Genomic DNA, 22,219 nt, shown 5'->3' with positions numbered 1-22,219 from the left:
TGGTGGGTTTATATTGTTGCAGCTCATTTTTTATATTCACACATTTATTGTGAATGTCTGGTCAATAAAATTGGCAAAGGATGTTTCAAACAAACAGAAACAAAAATCTTTAATTTGTCTCAAACCTGTGACATCATACGGGGAACAGATCAACAGGGAAGAGTTCATTTACAGTAAAGTAGTGTGAACATGAAACCTCTTCCTTTCTCAAGTATTTATACCCTTTGATTAAACTTTGACAACTAAATTTTCAGTATCAAACACAAAAACTTGACATAAAGAGATAACAGATGATGGAACTGAAGATGCAGACTCCATTAGTGGTCCTGGAAAGCACAACAAGAGTTCCATGTTAATGTTTTTAAGATCAGAACTGTTCTGTTCAGAGACCTACAGGGTACACTATTGTGGCTTAACACTGCTTGTATCTTGACTTTGGTGTCGGAGAGCCTTTAGGTCCTCTAAGGTCTGCTGAGCTGTAGCTCTGAGGCTGGGCTGGATGCTGGACGTGAACTGGCTCACACGAGTCTGGAGGTCTGGACCCAGGAGAGAGGGCCCCAGCTGGAGCAGAACATCCTCTTCAAGCAACACCGACTGGAGGAGGCGTAGACAGTGGAAACTCACCTCCCAGTGTCCATCTGACAAGTCAAAGCATCATTTATTGCTTATCTTTATCCTGGTCTCTAAAGCCTGTACTAGACTCATAAGATCCTACGGTCTTCTTTCTGAAAGCTTTGAAGGACTAAATGAGGTTTAAACAAGGAGTCATGTTCTGATAAACTTAATGTGATACTTCTGTGTGTGATTTTAAGGGAGAATATACATTTAAATGACCTGAATGTCCCAGTTTAAGCTATAAGTTAAACATCTGATATGTCCAAATATATTACTAAATAAGATATAATGTCATTTAGTGTCCAAATATTTGCAAATGGTGATGAAATGGAGAAACAGGGAAAAGTATTGAACAGGCTTTCTGAGATGTAGAGGCCTCCTGTATGGAAAAACTAGTCCAATGCTTTGCTCAGGTGGGATTTTGGACTTATTTTTAATTCTTCCCATTGATTTTCATTTAGATTTAAGACCTTTGATCAGCTGGATCTTTGTCTCAAAATATCCACCCTGGCTATAAAATCCATCCTGGTACATGGCAGCATAGGTCTGTTGTTGATCGCTGTCAGTTTGTCTTCACACAGGTGCTCCTGATGATTGTCTGCTGTTTTCTCGCAGACGCTGTAGGATGTTTTTTGCTTCTTTACAGATGTAGCAGAGGGATACAGTAGATATCAAGTGTCCCAATCTCAAAATGTTGTCCCATGCATACAGAGATTCCTTCTGATTCTCTGCTCTATTCTCGTTTGATGATATTATAGACTGTATTTGGGGGAATCTTCAGTTTTATGTTGAGGAACATTTTTCTGAAATTATTCCACAATTTTTAGATGCAGTTTGACTCAGAATGTTTTTCTGGATGCCCTGTTCTGCTGGACAAATTTACTTTGCCAAGGGAAGCATCATAGATATAATGCTCCCCTTGATATTCTGCATTGGTTTTTTGGGGGTTTTTTTTTCATTTTACATAATTGTTTGTATTACTAAGTTTGTACTGCTGGACCAGACCGGACAGGACAGAAGAAGGACAGAAAGAGAACCAAGAAGAAGAGAAAACAGAGAAACACCTCTAAGAGAGAAAAAGAGAGAGAGAAAGAGAGAAAGAAAGAATGAGAAACAGAACAACCTACATACGTATGCATATACACACCAGCTGATATATACACACATCCATACACCTATACACACTGGAGTCATGTTCCCCCTGTGGGAGGAGGAAGCCATCAACTATCAGGAAAACCCAGAGCTCAGAAGCTAAATCAGACACGCAGGAATAAAACCAGCCATTGTTAGTAAATGAACCTGCAGGCGACTCAGTGACTGTGTCACATGCAGAACATACAGAGTGGAACATGTTCAGAGAAGAGAGATCATGCCAATGTGGCCCCGCCCACACGCAGGCAGGAGGAAGGCCCCAAGAGCCCCAAAGCAACCCCCACCCTCGCATGCAGAGGGTCCAGCTCACACCAATGGAGACCCAGGATCCCCAGACTGCCAGCGAGTGGCAGCCAGGCTGCACCCCAATGCACCGGCCGTGGTCCTAGGGCACCAAGACACCCCCTTTCCTTCAACCACACACACACACACACACACACACAGACACCCTGCACATACACTTTCTATTCCGTCGCTTAAACACACCCTATCTCGCAATCCCCTGCCTCTCTGCCCCCCCGACTCCTTACCTACTCCCCCATACAAACACACTTAAGCCATAACACCCCCCCCCTCACACGCCCCTTCCGTTGCTTTTGAGTTGTACCCCAATTCCTTTTCCGTTCCAACTTTTGCTGCCATCAGATTCAAAATGAGTACAAATGTTTTAGTTTCCACATCTGGCATGTTGCTTTTTTCCAATATACGAGTTGTAAGTCATTGCTTTTTCTTTTTGTTTCATTTTACACAATCTGATTTGGGCCCTGCAATAGACTGGCGAGCTGTCCAGGGTGTACCCCGCCTTTCACCCCGAGACTGCTGGGATAGGCTCCAGCTTCACCGCGACCCTGAATTGGATTACACGGTTAGGACAATGAATGTTACTTACTTACAATCTGATTTGAATTTGGAGTTGAACTTATTTGGCTTCTTTATTTGTGGATTACTTAAGTTGATCATATTAGAGAAATGTTGATGAATTAAACCTTTATTTTACAGTGTATCCAGAGGTCCAGCTGGTGTAAAAGATCTTAGATGTTGTGAGAACATTGTGTTTTTCTAAGTCTACTTACCATCCAGCAGGTTCCAGATAATCCCCACCAGTCCTTTGTTCTCACTGATGTACTTCAGTGCTTTTACACTTATGCTGACGTTATACAGAGCCATCAGCATCAACCTGCAATAGGGCAGCAACATAGTTAGATGATGTTGGTTTATCTTCTTATATCATTGTTCCACAGCATCACATACACTTTGAGTTTGGGGAAGATGCCAGGTTTCATCAGCTCCAGAAGTTTTATCAAAGTGTCCAGCAGGAAGCATCCTGAGCTGTACAGGAAGTCCCGCCCACACGTCACAGCTGCAACGTCTGATGGATGGAAAATAAGGAGGTGATGTAGTTCCATCAGAGAGACGATCTGCCATGCAGAAGCAATGAACTGACTTGCTATAGTTCCAACCAGACCCAGCACAAACTGGTACTCATGGGAGTTGTGGTCCTCCGTTTGAGCTTTCATCTCAACATCTAGAGACTTGAGAAAGCTCTCCAGCGTCTGAGCGGCGACAGTCAGGAAGGGCTGCAGCTTCCCCTGAACCATCAGCACACACATATACACACTTTAGGCATCACAACTCCACCGATTTACGTTATCGGTGTAAATCGCAGCAGAACATCAGATGAAGATTGGTCGTCGTGGAAACAGCATCACAAACTGGTGGGGAGGGCTCACATCAGCTAACCAGCGCGTGACGGCCTCATCTCTTGCAGAGCTGCTCCACAGCAAGCTGCAGGCGGCAGATCCCAGACCGGAGCAGAAGTCCGCCTGCTGCTGCAGCTCCACGCCACTCTGCCACAGCTGATCACGCAGCAGCAACTTCTCCTGCAAGCACACACACACACGCGGCAGCGGAGGTGAAGCCAGCAAGGCATCCACATACGGTCAAAGTACAACAAAACCTTAAAGGCGCCTCCTTTTTTAATCACCTCTCTCTCTTTCTGACATTCAGCCTGCGCTGCGTCCAGGCGGGACTGGAGATGTGAGCATTCCCGTCGCAGCTGCTCCTGTACGAAGTGCTCCTGCTCTACACACACACACACCTTTATATGCCTCTACACCACTCAGCTGATGTCACTTTAACAAAAACACTATGTACAATCTGTAACCGATAGTTGTGAGTTTTTCATCATTTTGTTGACTCAACTCAACAACCCCTGCAGGTCTCTCTGGTGGTTTTTCTCTAACTTTAAGAACTGAAACACGAAGTCATGTGAAAAAGAAAGAAAAACCAACAACTGGTCTTTAAAAGGGTCATCTGTCAAACAGATGGGCTCACGTTTGACTCTAGAATACGTTGGTGGTCCACTCAGATGTCCAGGTCGTGACTGTAAATCAAGCCCAGATCATCGTTCCTCCTCCACCGTGCTTCACCAAGGTGGAGGTTCTGTTTGTTAGCAGCATAACTAAAAAGGTTATGGATGGATTTTGGTGAAATTTTCAGGAAATTTAATAATGAACAAGTGATAAGATTTTGGGGAGATCCGGATCACCATCTGAACTCAGGAATGTTTTTAAAGAGTTCTTTATTTTTGAGAGATAGGGGTAGTTTTACCGTTACAGCTTCTAACTCAACACACGATGCCCAGAATCACTGGCACAACATGACATCATGGTAGATGTTAACCCAGATTGCTTTATTAGAGTAGATGTGAATCTCATCAATAACTTACAGTCTATTATAGACATTTGCTTCATTTTGGGGTTTAAGGGTCATTGACTTTAAAAAAAGATGTGCCATCTCTCCTGATGTTGGAAATAGTTGGTGGTATTAGCCTGAACTGGGTGGACTGTTGGGCCTTTTGGGATTTTGGGACTCAGGGAGTGAGAATGGGGAGTGCAGGTTTTTGTTGTCTCCATGCTCCAACACACCTGACGGATCCATTCGATTTGAATCAGGTGTGTTGGTGGAGGGAAATAACAAAAACCTGCCGGATACCGACCCTCGAGGACTGGAGTTTGACATCCCTAGTTCATCAATATCCTCTCAAACAAATCTTCTTTCATTTATTCTTGAGTTGTCGTTATTTTTGGAAAACTGATGCTGGTGCCAACCTCTTCATCAGCTGAAAAGTCGGCTCATCTGGCTTTAATTTGAAGGTAAACGCCCAAAAATGACCATAAAAGGTCAAGACCTGCAGGCCAGGTGCAAAGAGATGCAAAAAACTGTGAGTCAGACGAGGAAAAATAACAAACATGATGCCAGAAGAGCGACTGAAAACAAAAAAACATAATGAAGTTTTTTGAAAGCTAAAAATCCTCATTTTTAAAGTAATAATTTGGTAATAAATAATCAGGACAGCCCTGCGATGGACAGGCGAGCTGTCCAGGGTGTACCCCGACTTTCGCCCAATGCCAGCTGGGATAGGCTCCAGCTTCCCCGCGACCCTGAATTGGATTAAGCGGTTTAGAAAATGAATGAATGAATGAATGATCAGGACAGCAGCCTGCAGTTTGGTCTCATTACCACTTTCGGACGAATGTGACGTGCATCGTAGGATAACTTTTCATTACATGATCTACTGCACTTTCTACAGTATGTGAAGCAAATGTAAATCCTTTAAGATGTGGTGCAGTGATGAGCGAGCGGTGCATCCGATGAAATGAGTCTGAAAGCTGGTCAGTGGCATCATTAACCAGTTAACTACAGATTAACCTTCATTTCTTCAAAAGTACACGGTTGTATAAAACTTTAATCATGAAAAGATCACATTCATCGATTCTTCTGGAAGCTAGGGGCGGGAAAATTGAATTGTAAAATTGAATATCGGGATTTTTGTTGGGTTTTTTTCAGTTAATAAAAATAATCCAGTATAAAATTTTTGTCATTTTTTATTGTTTTTATATATCTTTTAACTTGTTTTCTTGGCCATTATAGCAGCAGAATGATGGTTTGGCTACTTTGTTGTTTTTTCCTCATTAAAATTAAGAAAAATAACGAGCAAAAATAGTTTTGTACATTTCTTTTTGTTTTTAATCTACAAAAATCAGCAATGTCAAAGAATTGTGAAAATCGCAATTTAAATCGAATCGGCACCCAAAAAATCGGAATTGAATTGGGACAGAAGCAAATCATCACAGCCCTACTGGAAGCAATAAAGTAAAGTACAACATGTAAAACATAAATTTCTCACATTTGGAGGCTATAAATTGCGTCATAAATGGCTGTCCAGGTTAAAGACTTAACTTAGCATAAATTTTAGGAAGTTAGTTTTGTTGGAACAATGCTTCTTGAAGATTTAGCTAGTTTTTCATCAGAACAAACCACAATCTCAACCTTGCAAATCCATTTATAAGGTTAAACAGGCTTTCCAACAGAATAAAGAGTACTATGGGGGGAAGGGCCTTTAGCTATCAGGCTCCTCTCTTATGGAACCAGCTCCCACTGTGGGTTCGGGTGGCAGACTCCCTCCACACCTTTAAGATCGAGCTGAAAACCTTCCTTTTTCATGATTCTTATAGTTAGTATATGAGCATCTCCTGAGTTGGAGTCTGCATGTACGGGACCCAACTGTCCAGGTTATGCTCATTGCTCTTATGGTTATGGGTAGTCTAGCCATCCATTACTTATGTAGCAATGGGGATGTTACCTGATGCACTGAGAAGTACCTCGCTCTATTTCTCTAATATATTAATGTATAAATTTATGACAATATTGCCGTCTCTAACTTATTTCTCCTTTTTTCCACAGGTCTTCCTGAATAAGTGCAGTTGTACATGTTGATCTGTCTTTCCTGTCGTCTCCACCCCAACCAGTCGAGGCAGACGGCTGCCCTCCCTGAGCCGGGTTCTGCAGGAGGTTTTCTTCCTGTTAAAGGGGAGTTTTTTCCTTCCCACTGTCGCCTCGTGCAGCTCAGGATGGAGGATTGGATCCAAGTCATAACTTGATGCAATCCGTTGGTTTCTATTATAGGCTATGTATGAATTGGCTCGAAATGATGTGTATGGAAAGTGTCCTGTGACAACATTGTTGTGAAGTGGCGCTGTACAAATAAATTGGAATTGAATTGAACTGAAATAATGTTTGTTACCAATAAGCTTTGTTACAACAAAAAACTACTTCAGGAAACACAAATGTCGTAACTTGCAAAGCAAAGTAACTGCAGCGTACTTGTCTCTGATCTTCGGGCTTTATGCAGCATCTCTGTCAGATCTCCACTCAGGACTCGGGGAAGGAACTCCCTGAGCTGCATGACTTCTGTGGTTAATTTCTCCAAATCTCTTTTCCTCACTCTGACAAAACCATCCTGAAAGAGGAAACATTTTAATATCTGACATCTCTAACACAGTAACATCAATAATGTACCTTTTTAACATGATAACCTTCTTTTTTTTTCCTTTTTGCAACACCAATCAAACGTTTAATTATTGCACCAAATAGTAATTATAATTGTTTTAATTATACATATTTATAAATAAAAATATTTTTACTGTTGTCATATCTCTTTCCCTTCTGCATTTGTTGACTGTCTCTACCTTCCTGCTTTCTAAATCTATTCAGATCTATTCATTTGTTAAAATTCCTCCAAGCTGATATGAAGATAAATATACATGTAGAAATATGGCATAATAATCTTCCAACAACCTCAAGCACTGCTGGATAATGAAACAGCACCATCAAGTGGCACAGGAAAACAAATATTGCAAACTGGATTGATTGTTTTCGGGAAAAAAAAAAGAGATTATTTTTAGAAAACCAGACACAATATATTTGAAGGACAAAGTCTGGCGAATGAAAGCCCCGAATGTGGATGAATGAAAAGTGCAAAGAAATTAATTGAAAAAGAAAAATTTCAGGCCTGCAAATTAATAAACATACAAAAGAAAAAAGTGAGGTTCCAGGCACTTTAACAGGATAAATAAAGTTAAGAAATAATAATAATTAAAATATTAACATGTTCTTACAGTTGATGTCAGCAGTCAAAAAGAGGTTGGTTTGTTTTTATAAAATGTGTCTGAAAGAAAAAACTGAAAATTATTTATAGAATCTAAATTTATCAAAAGTTTAGATGATGTCCAAAATGTAAATTAGCATGCCTGTTTTTAATCCAGTGGTGCCTGAAGGTCTGAAGATCACCAGCATTCGGTTTTGACCATAGACTGTATTTAGAAAGATGGACGTAGTCTCTGTGACGTCACCCATAGGTTTCTGAAGAGCTGAATTGAAGCTCGGTGGGCGGTTCCTACTATCACCATCTTGGCAGGGGCATGCGTGTCGTCTCACCCGGAAAATACAAATATGGGCAAAGAGGTGGAGCTGAGAGGGGGCCTGTGAGCGTCATGGTGGATGATTGACATCGAGCGAACTCCGAGCTTTCTGTAGCTAAAAGCTAACCGAGCTAACCCGGAGATAACAGGAGCTAACCAGAACAGTTGGTGGAGGTAACAGTGGTAAGCAGGCTAAAGCTAAGTCATGTTGTTAACCGGCTAAAAAAAACACGCAGTTGTTCTATGTTCTTCTGACTTGAAGTGGGATATCGGGTACCTGTCAATCAAAAAGATACGCCCCTAAATATATTTAAATGGGCGAGTTAGAAAATAAATTTACTCCCCCCACAGTTGTCATGAAGGTAAACCTGACCTATTAAACCTAAAATGGATTTTTGAACCAGGCTGTAAACATGTTTATTTTTGCTGTGAAGTTGTTGTTTTTTTTTTTTTTTAAACATGGGAGTCTATGGGGATTTGCTCTGTTTTGCAGTCCCTAGTGGATGAAGGGAGAACTGCAGTTTTATGCACTTCCGCTTAGACTTCACTTTTACCGCCGGAGGCTCGTCCATCTTTCATATACGGTCTATGGCTTTTTACCTTAAACATGTCCCCAGCACACAGAGATTCCTCCCAGTTTAGATATTATACACTGTTGATGGTGAGATCTTAAAACTAAGTTTTCACAATTTTACATTAAGGGACATTTGTCTATCTTTACGTCTTAGAGGCTCTTCCTCTTTGAAATGCTCCTTTTTACTTGGTCAAGTTACTAATCAGTCATTTAACCTAGTTAGTTGTCAGGTACTCCCCAAGTTTTATTTGTACCAATTACTTTTCCAGCCCAAAACAACCTACAATCTCACTGATTTTATTTTAAATTTACATCTGGCATAAACCTGCTACACACCGACAAACCAGCAGTTAGTTTCTTTTATTTATGTATGGTTTACCTTTAAATCCTTTACCTTTCCTCCATGGGTCAGAGCCTCTGACTTCCCGCTAAATGATGCTGACATCTTCTGGCTTTCCCTCCTAAACTGTTGCTGATAGCAAATATCATTGGATTACTGGCGCCCTCAATCACAGAATCATAGGACTCGAATATCAACAAACAGACTAGCAAACCTTTGTCATAAAAAGTTAGCTGGCAAATGTTAAAAGTTTGGGATTGTTACAGAAAAGAGGTCTACATAATGTGATGCAACATCGTAGATAGATCTAAAAATCACATTTCTCAATATTACAAATAACGAGTAGATTGTATAGCGTCCTGACCTATTTTTAGTTAAAACCGTGTAAAAAAAAAAAAAAAAAAAAAAAAAAAAAGAAAGAAAGAAAAGAAATGCTCAACTATGAGATGCTCCAGTCCAGGTTTTGTGTTTTTCCTCACCGTGCAGAGGCGCTGATGCTGCATTTACCGTATGTCGGGCGTGTATGTGTCAACTCTAAGATTACTTATGTTTTATTATATATATATATATATATATATTACCCCTTTGTAACCGTTTATTTTGGGCGAAATAATAACATTACAACGTGAGTAACTTTTTTTGTCTTAAAAATCAGAAAGTACTCTTTTTGTGTAGTAACTTATGTCATCTTTTCCATGTGGACTTTTAAAATTCCGACTTCCCGACTGCCTGTGAACGCAGCAGTATTTGCCTTTGTGGTGTCAACGCCTCCCACGCGATAAGTCTCAGAAAGAAACATCACAGTCCAGGACGTCAGTAGTTTTCCCATGTCTGTGGGATTAGAACCCGGTTTCTGTAGTGATGATGTGTTTTTTAGCCAGTTTCCCGTCCACCGAGCCTGTCGGGATGGAGACGTAGCTGCTCTGGTCTCACTGTTGCAGCAGCTGTCCAATCAGGGTCATCTGACGGCGGAGGACTCCTGCTATGGATGGACCCCACTGCACTGGGCTGCTCACTACGGACAGGTACTCCTTCCCTTGCTTGCCAGTGTAAAGCGTTTTAATCAAAGCACAACTCTGCTAATATTTTTACATTTACAAATGTTCAAATTGATTTAAACTTCTACTCTAAATTCAGTTTAACTCCAATTCTAGCTTCGCTTATTGTCTCCGTAACATGTTTAACTTCTAAAGCATTGTATATAATAAAACATTTTCTTCAATAAAGTATACTGGAGTGTTATTTAATGGAAATAATGCACCGTATTCCAATAAGTGACACAAACTGTAATGTATGGATACGCTTGTATAATAAAGTTTTATTGAATGGATTAAAGTAGCGACCTTTTGATTGGCTACAACGCAGCCAATCATCATCCAGGCGCCAAATGAAAACCAGGAAATGCTCGTGTTTGTTTTGTAGTTTGCTTATTATGTACATTTGCTTACAGTGTACACAAATATATGTATATCATAGGTAATATGCTAAATATTCATACTAAAGCTGAACATATTTTAAAATATAATAACTTTACATAATGTTTACAGTAAAAAAATAAATAAATAAATACAATTAAAACGTGTCTCAATGCTCACATGCTCAGTGTGAAATGCATTGATTCAAAACATGCTTTGTACATTTATAATCGCTTATGCTCTTGGAATTTTTATTAGACCTTGTTCTTTGTTCATTTTATATATATATATATATATATATATATATATATATATATATATATATATATATATATATATATATATGTGTGTGTGTGTGTGTGTGTGTGTGTGTGTATATAAATAATATTTTTTTTTTTTTTTTTTTTTTCCTTACACTGGATTTTGGCCTTATAATGTTTATTGATTCAATTTATGCATTATTTTTCAAACCTAAGCCCCTTTTTTGGGATGGCTATTAAGTTCAGTTTTTTTTTTTTTATTATATCAAAATGTCTTTGAATTGGTTATATACTAAGCCACACTTTTTTTCTTGTTTCAAATGTATATTTGCTTACAGTGTACACAGATGTGTGTATATCATAGGTCATATGCTAAATATTCATCCTAAATCTGAACATATTTTAAAATATAATAACTTTACATAATGTTAAAAAATTGAAATAAATACAATTAATATGTTTCAATGCTCATGAAAGTTTGTGGTAGACACTAATCAAAATAAATAAGTTGACAATGTTTTAAATTCATAGATTTTATATTCTGCCTGTGTGTTATCTGTATATTCAAAAGGTTATTACTTCCACTACCCTCTGCTCTCCTTGCCTGCAGACTATATCAAAATACTTCAGGGAAATGTGTTACAGAGGCTCCATGTGTGATATCTGCCTCTATACTGGCTGTATTTTTAATTGATGGGTTCATTTCAGAGCACAATATTGCTGTTTTCTGTCCTGCAGATGTGGATTTACCAAGCATGTGTTATAATGAAGGCTGCATATATGTGTGTTAAAATTTTACTACACAGTATGATGGCAATGCATCATGTCTAATTAGATTTTACCATTTATTTTCTATGTACAAACAAGGTTTTGCTGTGCTCTCTTACAACAGCTGGAGTGTTTGGTGCACCTGGTGCAGATGGGATGTGAGGTAAACACAGCGACCAGCCGCTTCAACCAGACACCGACACACACCGCTGCATTTGGAGGACATCCTCACTGTGTAGTCTGGCTGACCCAGGCTGGAGCTGACATCAACAAGCAGGTTTGTCTCTCAGACCACTTCTGGAAGTTCTGGTGGTTCAAGAGTTTTTTTTTTATTTCACTAAAACCTAAATGCAGTTATGTCTAAATCTCATAAACCCATATCTTATTCTCAGCAGAACATAAACAAGGGCTGCTTAATGGTGTAGTTGTTAGCAGAGTTTGCATGTTCTCTCTGGGTAGTCCGGCTTTCTCCCACTGTCCAAACATATGCATGTTGGGTTAACTGGTTACTTTAAATTGTCTCAAGGAGTGAATGGTTGTTTGTCTCTCTGTGTTGGCCCTGTGATGGACTGGCAACCTGTCCAGGGTGTACTCTGCTGGGATAGCCTCCAGCTTCCCCGCGACCCTGAACTGGACTAAGCGGTTAAGAAACTGGATGGACAAACATAATCATGTCAAACGTTGACACTAAGACCTTTTAGAACTTTCATGGAAAACTATCTGAATCTGTTAACAACATGTACTAAAAACATCAGGACAGGTCCATGATTCCTGTTGTGTAACATCCCCTCTTTTTCTTTTATTGAAACCAAGCTGTAAACGTCTGAAACTGAAGACTAGCTGCTGGACTTTTGTTATATGACTACTGTCCCATTCTGCTGTGACAGTCCCGGACTACTGGACTGCAGACAGGACAGTTCCTCACTTTGACTCTTATCCTGAGGGCCCCAAGATCGCCAGCATCCAGCTTGAACTTCTGCCGTGTCCAATGCATACAGAGATTCCTTCTAATTCTTTGAATCCTTTTGATGATATGATACTCTGTATATGGTTGGACCTTCAAAGTCTTCTCACACTGAGGAACATTCTTGTTCAGACCCAGAACATCCGCTCATCTTTACAAGTGATACCCGGTCATGTCACCGACCTGTTGCTAGGTAACCTAGTTATTTTTCAAATGCTCCTCCAGGTGTTTCAATTTGTACCTTCTTTTTTTTTTTTTCCAGCCTTCTGTCGCTGCTGTTGCAACTTTCTACAGATGTGTTGCAAACCTCCATTTGGGTGTTGTAGTCAACATATAAAGGTTGATTTATATCACTGCAAAGAGATCAGCTGTTTTCCTTGTAATCCCTGCTGACTTGCAGCTCTCCCATAAGGATAGTGCATAAATTAAAATAAGCAGTTGTGTTTTTAATGCCCTTTATGTTATACATATCTTTGTGTTTTTAGGACTGTGTTGGTGAGGCTCCCATTCACAAGGCAGCTCGCTCAGGTAGCTTGGAGTGTATCCAGGTGCTGATGATTGCCGGCGCTAAACTGCAGTAAGTATTCTGCTTTCTGTCTGTGAGTGTAAACCACACTTACACCAGATGTTCTCTCCAGGTTTGGTCTTTTTAACATTTGTTAGATTAACATTATAAATTACAGGACTGTACAAGATGAATATGATTAATGTACTCTTCAAAATGTGCATCCTAATGAAGTATGACACAGATTTAATTACATCATCTGATGCAGTTTGACATGATTCAACCACTTTGATTTATTCCTGAAGAAATGCTAAGATGTCTTAGATGTTTCAGCAGCCAAAAAACACTCAAATATACAGTTGTGCTCATATGTCTTCATCCCCTTTCATTAGAGAAAAGGCTGAATTTACAAAAGTCACTCAAATAACTGGAGACTTAAAAAAGGAACAATAACTAAAAATTTGCTAAAGTATAATTTAGTAATATAAGACACTGTTTTTTATTTAAATGAGCTGAAGAAAAAAAAGAAAAAACAAACAGATCCTGGACAAATTAGAGCACTTTTCTGTTGAACAGTGGGACAAAATACCTGTCAACAGGTGCAGAAGTCTGACTGAGAGGAACAGAAAACACCTGACTGGAGCGGAAACATTAAAGGATTGTTCAACTAAATATTACTTTATGACTGATGGAATATGTAATAAATTATACTATTTGTTTGCTTTTTTTAAAAATATATTTCTACTGAAGAAAATAATGTAATAATTTTCATAAAGTTTTTATTTATTATTAATTTAGTCAATTTCAGCTTATTTTACAGGCAGCTGTTTTTTTCCTTCTTTAATGAATAAATATGAGCACAACTGTATCTGATGAAGAAAAAGTAATATGACTTAGTTATTTTTCATACATGTACTGGTTGTTAGAGTTTGCTTGCAATGTTATTTGTGTTGTAATTTGTTCAGCAGCTGCACAAAATCTTCTGTTTTTAGAAATGATGAGGCAGAAACAGTAAGAATGCTGACACTGTAAAAGCTGAGAACCTCATGTGGAAGAAAAACCTTGTTTCATTCAGAGACAAACTCATTGCATGATTGTACTTCAACACATTTGGAGTTTTTAAAAAAAAGTGGAATTCCAGTTTGATTTCTCTTGAAAATGCTTATTTTGACATTTGGTTTGACTTCTGGGGAGACTTTTGTATTTTAAAAGAGCTGTTCCTGAACATCAGTGAAGGAAAGTCTTTTTTAAACCTGAATAAGCCACAAACTGCACCATGCTCGTAGATGTTTATGCTGATTTTTCATTAAAAAAATGATCTGACTGATGATAATAAAAAAAAAAAAAAATGTTGAATTGTTGTTGCTTTATAAGGTGGGGTTACATAAAAACACAAACAAAGGCAATGTCCAAATAATGAGGTGATTTTTGTAAGCATTGGTAGACTAATGTTAATATTCTGGTACCCTAGAACCAGCTTTGATAAAAGCTGCTTGTCATTCAGCCCAACCCTCTTTGCATGAATCCAAAGGAGGGGCCCTGTGTTTCGAGGGTTGATGCCGTCTCACCAAGAACCAGTTTGCTCCTACCTGGCCCATAAAGCCACCTGACTGATCAGCTCCTAGGATCATTGGGACCCACAAACCCCTCTACCTCAGTAGGTTGGTGAGAAGCTGGATCATCCAGGAGGGGCTCAGATTAGAGAGATCTCTCCTACCCATTGAGAGGGTTCTCTGATGTCTGGTTATGTCCCCTGGCTTGCGGGGAACACCCCTGGAAGAGCTGGGAGAAGTGGCCAGGGAACGGGAAGTCTGGGCTTCTCTGCTCAACATCTTCCAGCTTTACTTTGGAAGAAGGATGGAGAACCGATGGTGTTTGAGGAGGTGTCCAGAGATAATGCAAGAGATGGTGATTGGCTGGTCAATGATGGATGTGGCAGCTATCTCTCTACGTGACAGGATCTCCAGTCTTCTGCTGAGGGGACTGGTGGGTGGGTGGATGGGGGTGGGGTTGGGCTGAGAGGACGGTCATGTGTTGTCAGTGATTAGAAATCTAGGCCATATTGTTGGATAATCTGTCCAAGGGGTAGCATAAACCATCTGAAGCATGAATAATGGAAAACAGTCACATCTCCTATAGATATGTACTGTAGTGTAGTTCTTTGTTTTTAATCTTAACTGTCTGTTTTAATGTATTCTATAGGAAATTAAAAATTTGTTATATTTATATCATAAAAATATCCCATTAAATACAGCTACAGTTGTGCTCATATGTATTCATCCCCTTTCATTAAAGAAAAGGCTGAATTTACAACAGTCACTCAAATAACCGGAGACTTTAAACAGGAACAATGACTAAACATTTGCAAAAATATAATTTAGTAATATAAGACACTGTTTTTTCATTTAATTGAGTTGAAGAAAAGAAAGAAAAAACAAACGGATCCTGGACAAATTAGAGACTTTTCTGTTGAACAGTGGGACAAAATACCTGTCAACAGGTGCAGAAGTCTGACTGAGAGGAACAGAAAACACCTGACTGGAGCGGAAACATTAAAGGATTGTTCAACTAAATATTACTTTATGACTGATGGAATATGGAATAAATTTTCTTATTTGTTTGCTTTTTAAAGAAAATATTTCTATTGAACCAGAATTAGAAAATAATGTCATGATTTTCATCAAATTTTAATTTATTATTACTTTAGTCAATTTCAGCTTATTTTACAGGCAGCTGATTTTTTCCCTTATTTAATGAAAGGGGATGAATAAATATGAGCACAACTGTATGTTATTGTCTTGTTCAGGGAAACCTGACCGTTAAAGTCGATGTGAATTAGGTTTTATTATATATTAGTTCTTCAGGGAATCTATGAGATGACTCATAAATGTCCAACAAAGGGGTTTATTTGCTAGAAAACCGCTTTTAAATAAGGATCCACTGTAGTGGACACGGGCATCAAAGGGTTAAAAGGATGAACAGAGAAACATCTAGTGGTCACAAACTGTTTTCTGTTCAAGAGGGGGTATTAAAACCAGGAGGGAGCTGGTCATGTGATCCCTAGGTGGAGGGACAGATGGTCGGGGGGAGTGGTGTTGGAGGTGATTTCAACATCTGGTGCATCAACAATCGTACCTGTCACAAAGGTGACGTAATGGATAGTCACCTTCTTCTTCTGCTAAATTCAGTAAGTTTAACGGCATCCAAACTGATATTTTCTTTAGATTTGCTTCCTGGTTCCTTACCCCAACCTCGTAAGCATGTCTGTCCTTTTGTCACTAGACTTCTGTGACTCTTTTAGTCCCCTTTTTCGCTCTAAAGTCCCTGTAATTGTCACAAAGAGATGCGTCGTTTGCCTTCCACAAGTCAGTATCCAGTTGTTTTTATCTAAACCTTCAAGAGAAATCAAACAACAGGTGTTTGATTTGAACGATCCATCATGAGCTTTTCAGCTTCTGTGTCAAAGTCTGCAACCGTCAAGCGAGTTGCTCCACTGCTTGACTGCTCCTAACATCGTAACAATCGTACATTTTTCATCATCTGCAGTGTTCTGTATAGAAAGCCTAACCATGAGCTATCATGTCTGCTAGCAGAGACACCCAACTTATTCTGATGTTTTCCAGCTATTGAGTTTGAACATGATTTTCTGGAGTAGTCCCAGAAAGAGGAAGCAATCCAAATAGGCGCTGCAGAATCTGCCGCACTGCGAGCATCACAGCTCTGAGAATGAGTGTTCACTGTCGTTTCTACACTTTCTGCAGCTGCCAAACTGGCGAGGTATTTCCTACAGTGATTGGTTTCAATGCTAAGAAAGCACTGATGATAGTGTGTTTGCCTGCATGCTTTACTTACTTTAGGACTCAGGAGATTCTGTTTAAAAAGTGCTAACTTTAAATTCACTCATGCTTCAATCTGAGGAAGCGTAGGAGGCTTTGCATGCTTCTAGCTGCCTGTTTGAAGCAATGCAAAGTTTATTTCAGCTGTTACCATGTAGAAGCAACCCGTAGCTTGGCTTATGTGATCATGTAAGGAAGAAATTCTTCCCTTTTATTCTAAAGTTTCATTTATCAGAAAAAAATCAAAAAAAAAAAAAAATCTTAAAATGATTCATCAAACGAATATGCAGAATCAGAAGACATACTGCTTCTAGAGGGATTTTGGGGGGATTTTATTAAGAAAAAAAATCTATTTATATTGTTTAAATTGGTAAAGTGAACGAAGGGAAAAAACAAGTAATTCAACTTCTGGACTTTTGGTCCATCCTTCTAATTCATTAAATGCAGAATTATTGTTAGTTAGAAATGTAATGAACCTGTTGTTCATCTTTTCTTATGATAAAATAATTTGAAAAAAATTAGTAATGTATAAATAAGACCATTAAAAACCTGTAAAACCACAGTTTTTATTCAAATAAATCTGGATTATGTTAGGTGCATCCAGCGTTTTGGTATTTAGTTAATGTTTAGTTTTATCTAAAAACAAGTTTGATGAACATATATATATATATATATATATATATATATATATATATATATATATATATAAAATGAGAGATTGATTTCTTTAAAAACTACTTGTTAATCATGAATTATTATGTTGGTTCTTTTCATTTTACTTGGTGAGAAAATCAGAGATTCGTTAGATTTATTGGAAACTTTGTTAGGAAATAGTTCTATTTATGCTCTAGTTTATATTATTTATTCTACTTATAGTTCTATTTCTGTCGTTTGCTGTAGTTGTTATTATCAGATTATGTAGAGCATCTTTTAATCTCCTGCAGTAATTCAGACCTTTTGTTGGATTGTTAAAGACAAGATGGCACAAAGGAGTTTGTCTAACGTTCCTTCTGATTGTCCAGGTTGAGGAACGCCAGTGGGCAGACGGCAGCAGATCTGGCCCATGCTCATGGCTTCCACGACTGTTTCTGCTTCATCTCGGACGGCCGGACCCACCTGCAGCCGCTTGGTGGACTCCACCTGAACATTGTGCCGAACGGAGACGGAGTCGGCTGTGGTCAGGGTCTGCTCAGCAGGAAACGGCCGCTGAGCGCCGTAGAGGCTTGTCACGTGAAGAAAGCCAGGAGAGCTGATGGTAAGAAGTGTGTGGGACCAGGTGATGGTTCAGAAACATCTTGATGTGTTTTATAACGAGGTTGAAGCACCAAGTTACTTTATGCGAGGATTTTTCAGTGTTCTGATTGGTTCCTAACATTTGTGATGGTTAGGCAAGATTGAAAAGCATTGTGTTAACGTGAGGCTGATCTATGGAATCAGATTAGTACCAAAAATATTTCTGCTTTTCAGGCACAAACCTGCAGGTGGAAGGGTCTTATAACAACCTTCTCCATTGGATAGTATCACTTCAGTAATGTACAGCAGTGTAGCAAGCAGACTTCCCAAGGTTTTTATTACAAATATAAGTGTTTTTCAGTTTTTTTAGTTTTTCTTTATTCATTATTTTTAAATATAATTACGTTTTGATATATATTGGGGTGGGAAAATCGAATTTAAAAAATCAAAAATCGGGATTTATTTGCTTCACAATTTTAAAATCAAATTTTTTTTATTTAAATAAATAAATATAATCCATTAAAAGATTTTGTCATTTTTATAGTTTTTATTGATCTTTTTACTTTTCTTCTTGGGCATTATAGCAGCTAAATGATGGTCTGGCTTATTGTGTTGGTTTTTTTTCTAACTGAAATCAAGAAAAAAAAAAAAAAGTTTGATCCATTTTTTGTTTTTTAATCTACAAATGTTAGCAATATCAAAGAATTGTGAGAATCGCAATTTAAATCGAATCGGCACCCAAAAAATCTAAATCGAATCGGGACAAAAGCATATCGTAACAGCCTTAATATATGTCATGGTGTATATTACGCAGTATAAATATTATATATTTTATATGATGTATTATTATATTTTATAATAATATTATAAAAGTAATGTGTATTTCTATTATTTTTTGGTTAGTTTTTTTTTTTTTTTAAGTATATTATTAATGTAATGATATGTGTAGTATTTGGCATTATGTGCATATTTTATATAATGATCATTTTTTTATTTTTTACAGTTAGTTTTTGATATTTTCAAAGTGGCATCTGATTTTTTGGTAACGTGACTCCGTACAACGGGAACATTAAAGCCACACCATGTGTTCAGGTTTATGTTTAACCATGAGGCTTTGAATTGTCTCCAGCTGTGACGGAGAAGAGCAGCTGTGGAGAGGAGGTGGAGAACATGAACCTGGAGCTCAGCTCAGGTGAGTCTGGAGCAGAGGTGTATAATCCAGATGCCCAAAAGTAGACGTCCCGTCCAGCAGCCGTTCCAACCAGTCACTAAACCAGTTTAATCATCTCAGCTCATAGACAAAGATCCATAAACATGGCAGGACTTTTACTTTACGGCACCTGGATTATACACATCTGGACTGGAGTTTCTTTGTTTTCATCTAGTTGTCATTATGAAACCATTAAACAACCAGTCCTCATGTTTTAGACGACGACGACACCAAAGCTGTAATCAACGGTCGCCATCACACACCATCAGCTGAGCCGGCCACCGGCCTCACCTCACCACCAGGAACACCTCAGCGGGCTTCAGCTGACATGTGTGGCTCCTTGCACCTGACCAGCAGTCCCAGCAGCTACACGTCCCACCAGTCTGAATGGGGGAGGCCAACTGGTGCAGATTTCCTGCACTACGGACACCACCACGGCTTCGGCGACACGGCAGAGGACCTGGGCGACAGCAGCTACCTCGTAAGCAAGCAACCAGCAGCGAGCTCCGTCCACCTCTACCACGGCTCATGAGCTGCAAGTCAGGGAAAGATACTCATCAGTATTTTTGGAAGTAATACTTTTATTCCGTTTAAAAATGCAGGAAAATTTAATCCCGGTTCGTTGGAATCTTCCTGACTTTCATTGCTTTCCGATGCGCCGCATGGCCTTCTTCGGCTTGTGTGGATCTGGATGTGGAAAGATCAGGAACGTCCGATGATTCGTTCCCACCAAAGGAAGAAACGCGCCGCCGGACAACTCGGCCCGTCCTGAACGTGTGGTGAAAATACGTTGCTGTAAATTTGGAGCGACAAAACCAAATCAATGTTCTAGTTGAAATTGCGGATAAACAGGGAAATAAACGGAAAGTTGATTTTTATAAAGGGAAAAAATGTTTTCTTTTTCTAATCAAGGACTTCTCCTGTATCAACGTAGACGATTGTATTCACGAGTTTATTCAGCATTTTTAGTCGTTTTTGAGCACTGAAACCTAAAAGTTTGAATCTACCAAAGGGAAAGTTTGATAACTTAGGATGTGTTTTGTGTTCGGACTTCCGACCTGAAGTAACGTGTTATTTATGCTCTGGCGCAGGTGAATATCTTCGCTCTGAGCTGTTTGCTCATTTTCAGGCTAAACGTGTGTTTTGTAACGCTAATGTGCTGAAACCTGCCTTATACACTGACACTGCTGCCCTCTGAAAGTTAGTTTTCTACTTTGTCCCAGTTTGATAAATAAACCTGTTTTACACTTTTTAAAGAAATCTGGCTTCGTCTCATTTTTGGGGGGATTTTCATTTATTTGTTTGTTTGTTTTTTTAATGATTCAGTTAAATTCAGCTTTATTTATACAGCACTAATTCAAACTGTCATTTGGCCTCTTGCCTGAAGATTGCTGGGAGCTTCCCATGACCCCCAACTGGTGGTTAAGAAAACGGATGGATGGATATTTCCTCTCATGTTACCTCACAGATTTGGTCCAACTGAGTGTAAACGGACAAAAGTCCAGTTAATCAATTTAAAACCATCCATTATATCAAATCAAATCATATCAAACTTTATTTGTATAGCACTTTTCGTGCTTAAAAACAATACAAAGTGCTTTGCCCTATAACAGTTAAAAGAAGATGAATGGCCAGGTGCATTTGTACCAGATGTGCACCAGATCCACATTTGATCCACATTAACAGCAGCTGAATTAAGGGGATGATGAAGGGTCAATAAACCACCGCTAACTATAAACTCTGATCCTAAATGAAGCCAAACTGGGAGCTGCTTCCACAGACAGGAAATTCCTAACTGGGAATTTTAAGAAGGTAGTCATGGAAACCAGTCTTACATACGAGTTAAGAAATGGATCCTGCTCCACAATACCTCCAAAGTTCCTCACTGGAAGTTGTGTTTATGCCATGCAGAGGAGATACACAGGTATCCAGTGTGCTTCTGAGATGCTGTGTCCAAAGACAACCTGTCTGAATTTAGGAGAAAATTCCATCATCCAGGTCTTTATGTTGGTAAGACAACGTTGTAATCTGACAAACTGTAGCGCCCAGTCGAATAAACGGTCTTTACTGATGGTCCGGAGTGGTTTTTATTTGTTCAGCCGTTAAACCATTGACAACACAAGCACAAAAAAAAACAAATGTTACATTTCTGACATAACTTCAGTTACATACATTAACTTAAAGCATCAAACTTTAGTTATGTTTCCGATTTCTCATATTACAGAAGATAATGACTTAATGTACCTTGTTGCCACATTCAACTGGTGCTGATACTGGTACTGCCCCATTTATTTTACCTTAAACTGTATTTTATTCTGTGTCTTTCACTAAACCGTTTTGCCGTTTCTTTCGTTGCCGTTTGTTACCGTTAGTTACCGTTATCAACATCTATTAAAGCCCTCTCAAAATTAAACAGTTCTACGTTTCCAGGAACAATGCTGATTAATAATTTCAGATTTAAAGGGGAAACTAAAAATATACTCTTGTCAACAATCTTAACTGATTATTTCATCAGGCTTCATGGATAAGTACGCTGTAGCTGAGTATCATCGGAGTAAAAAATGTCATTTTATGCCATGTTGTCTAATACTACCTTACAGACCGACTACAGATCCCTGAGGAACTCCGTGACGTAATGTCAAGTACAGCGTCATCATTTCAGGATCCAGATCACGCTTTTGTTTATTTATCAACATAACTTTTACACCTATTGCTGAGAATCCATTAATAATAAGAAAAGAAATAACTTTTAACCAATGTAAGATGAGTTGTTGTAGAATATTGTGAAGATCAGTTTATATGAGTTTCATTTCATTCAAGCTCATTTCTTTTGCCAACTTTTCCAAAATTGTCCTCGAGCAGCAGTTAATCAGACTTTTAGGGTTTTTCTAAACTTCTTTAACAAAAGGTGTCTTCCATCCCTACACCTACCGTCTCGTCGACTTCTTTGAGCCAATTAACGTCGTCGTAGTGATCATTCAAACACTGAAAAGTCTCTTAACTCAGAGGATGAACTAGCTTTATGAGGACACGTCCAACTTGGCAAGAAACCAACTTTAATTGGATTTTTAGTCTCTTTGTAGC

General features: G+C 38.8%; 2 protein-coding genes across 2 annotated transcripts; one reads left to right on the top strand and one right to left on the bottom strand.

The window, feature by feature from the left end:
* Positions 1 to 402: 402 nt before the first annotated feature.
* Positions 403 to 9,049, bottom strand: hsf2bp (heat shock transcription factor 2 binding protein; the record flags this gene model as incomplete). The annotated part of the gene is made up of 8 exons (XM_079264073.1): positions 403 to 638; positions 2,841 to 2,944; positions 3,019 to 3,136; positions 3,212 to 3,356; positions 3,498 to 3,647; positions 3,752 to 3,849; positions 6,934 to 7,069; positions 8,999 to 9,049. 8 exons carry the CDS (start codon positions 9,047 to 9,049, stop codon positions 403 to 405), a joined length of 1,038 nt encoding a protein of 345 aa, XP_079120199.1.
* A 722-nt stretch (positions 9,050 to 9,771) lies between these two features.
* On the top strand, positions 9,772 to 19,667 carry LOC306774089 (ankyrin repeat domain-containing protein 10-like; the record flags this gene model as incomplete). The annotated part of the gene is made up of 6 exons (XM_079264072.1): positions 9,772 to 9,969; positions 11,512 to 11,664; positions 12,837 to 12,928; positions 17,715 to 17,947; positions 19,055 to 19,117; positions 19,354 to 19,667. The coding sequence occupies 6 exons, from the start codon at positions 9,772 to 9,774 to the stop codon at positions 19,665 to 19,667; spliced, it is 1,053 nt and encodes a 350-aa protein (XP_079120198.1).
* Positions 19,668 to 22,219: the final 2,552 nt, after the last annotated feature.

The sequence above is a fragment of the Telmatherina bonti genome, assembly GCF_933228915.1.
Source record: "Telmatherina bonti genome assembly, chromosome: 24".
Classification (NCBI taxonomy): Eukaryota; Metazoa; Chordata; class Actinopteri; order Atheriniformes; family Telmatherinidae; genus Telmatherina; species Telmatherina bonti.
The sequence above is the reverse complement of the archived record's forward strand: the minus strand, read 5'-3'. Positions and strand labels throughout refer to the sequence as shown.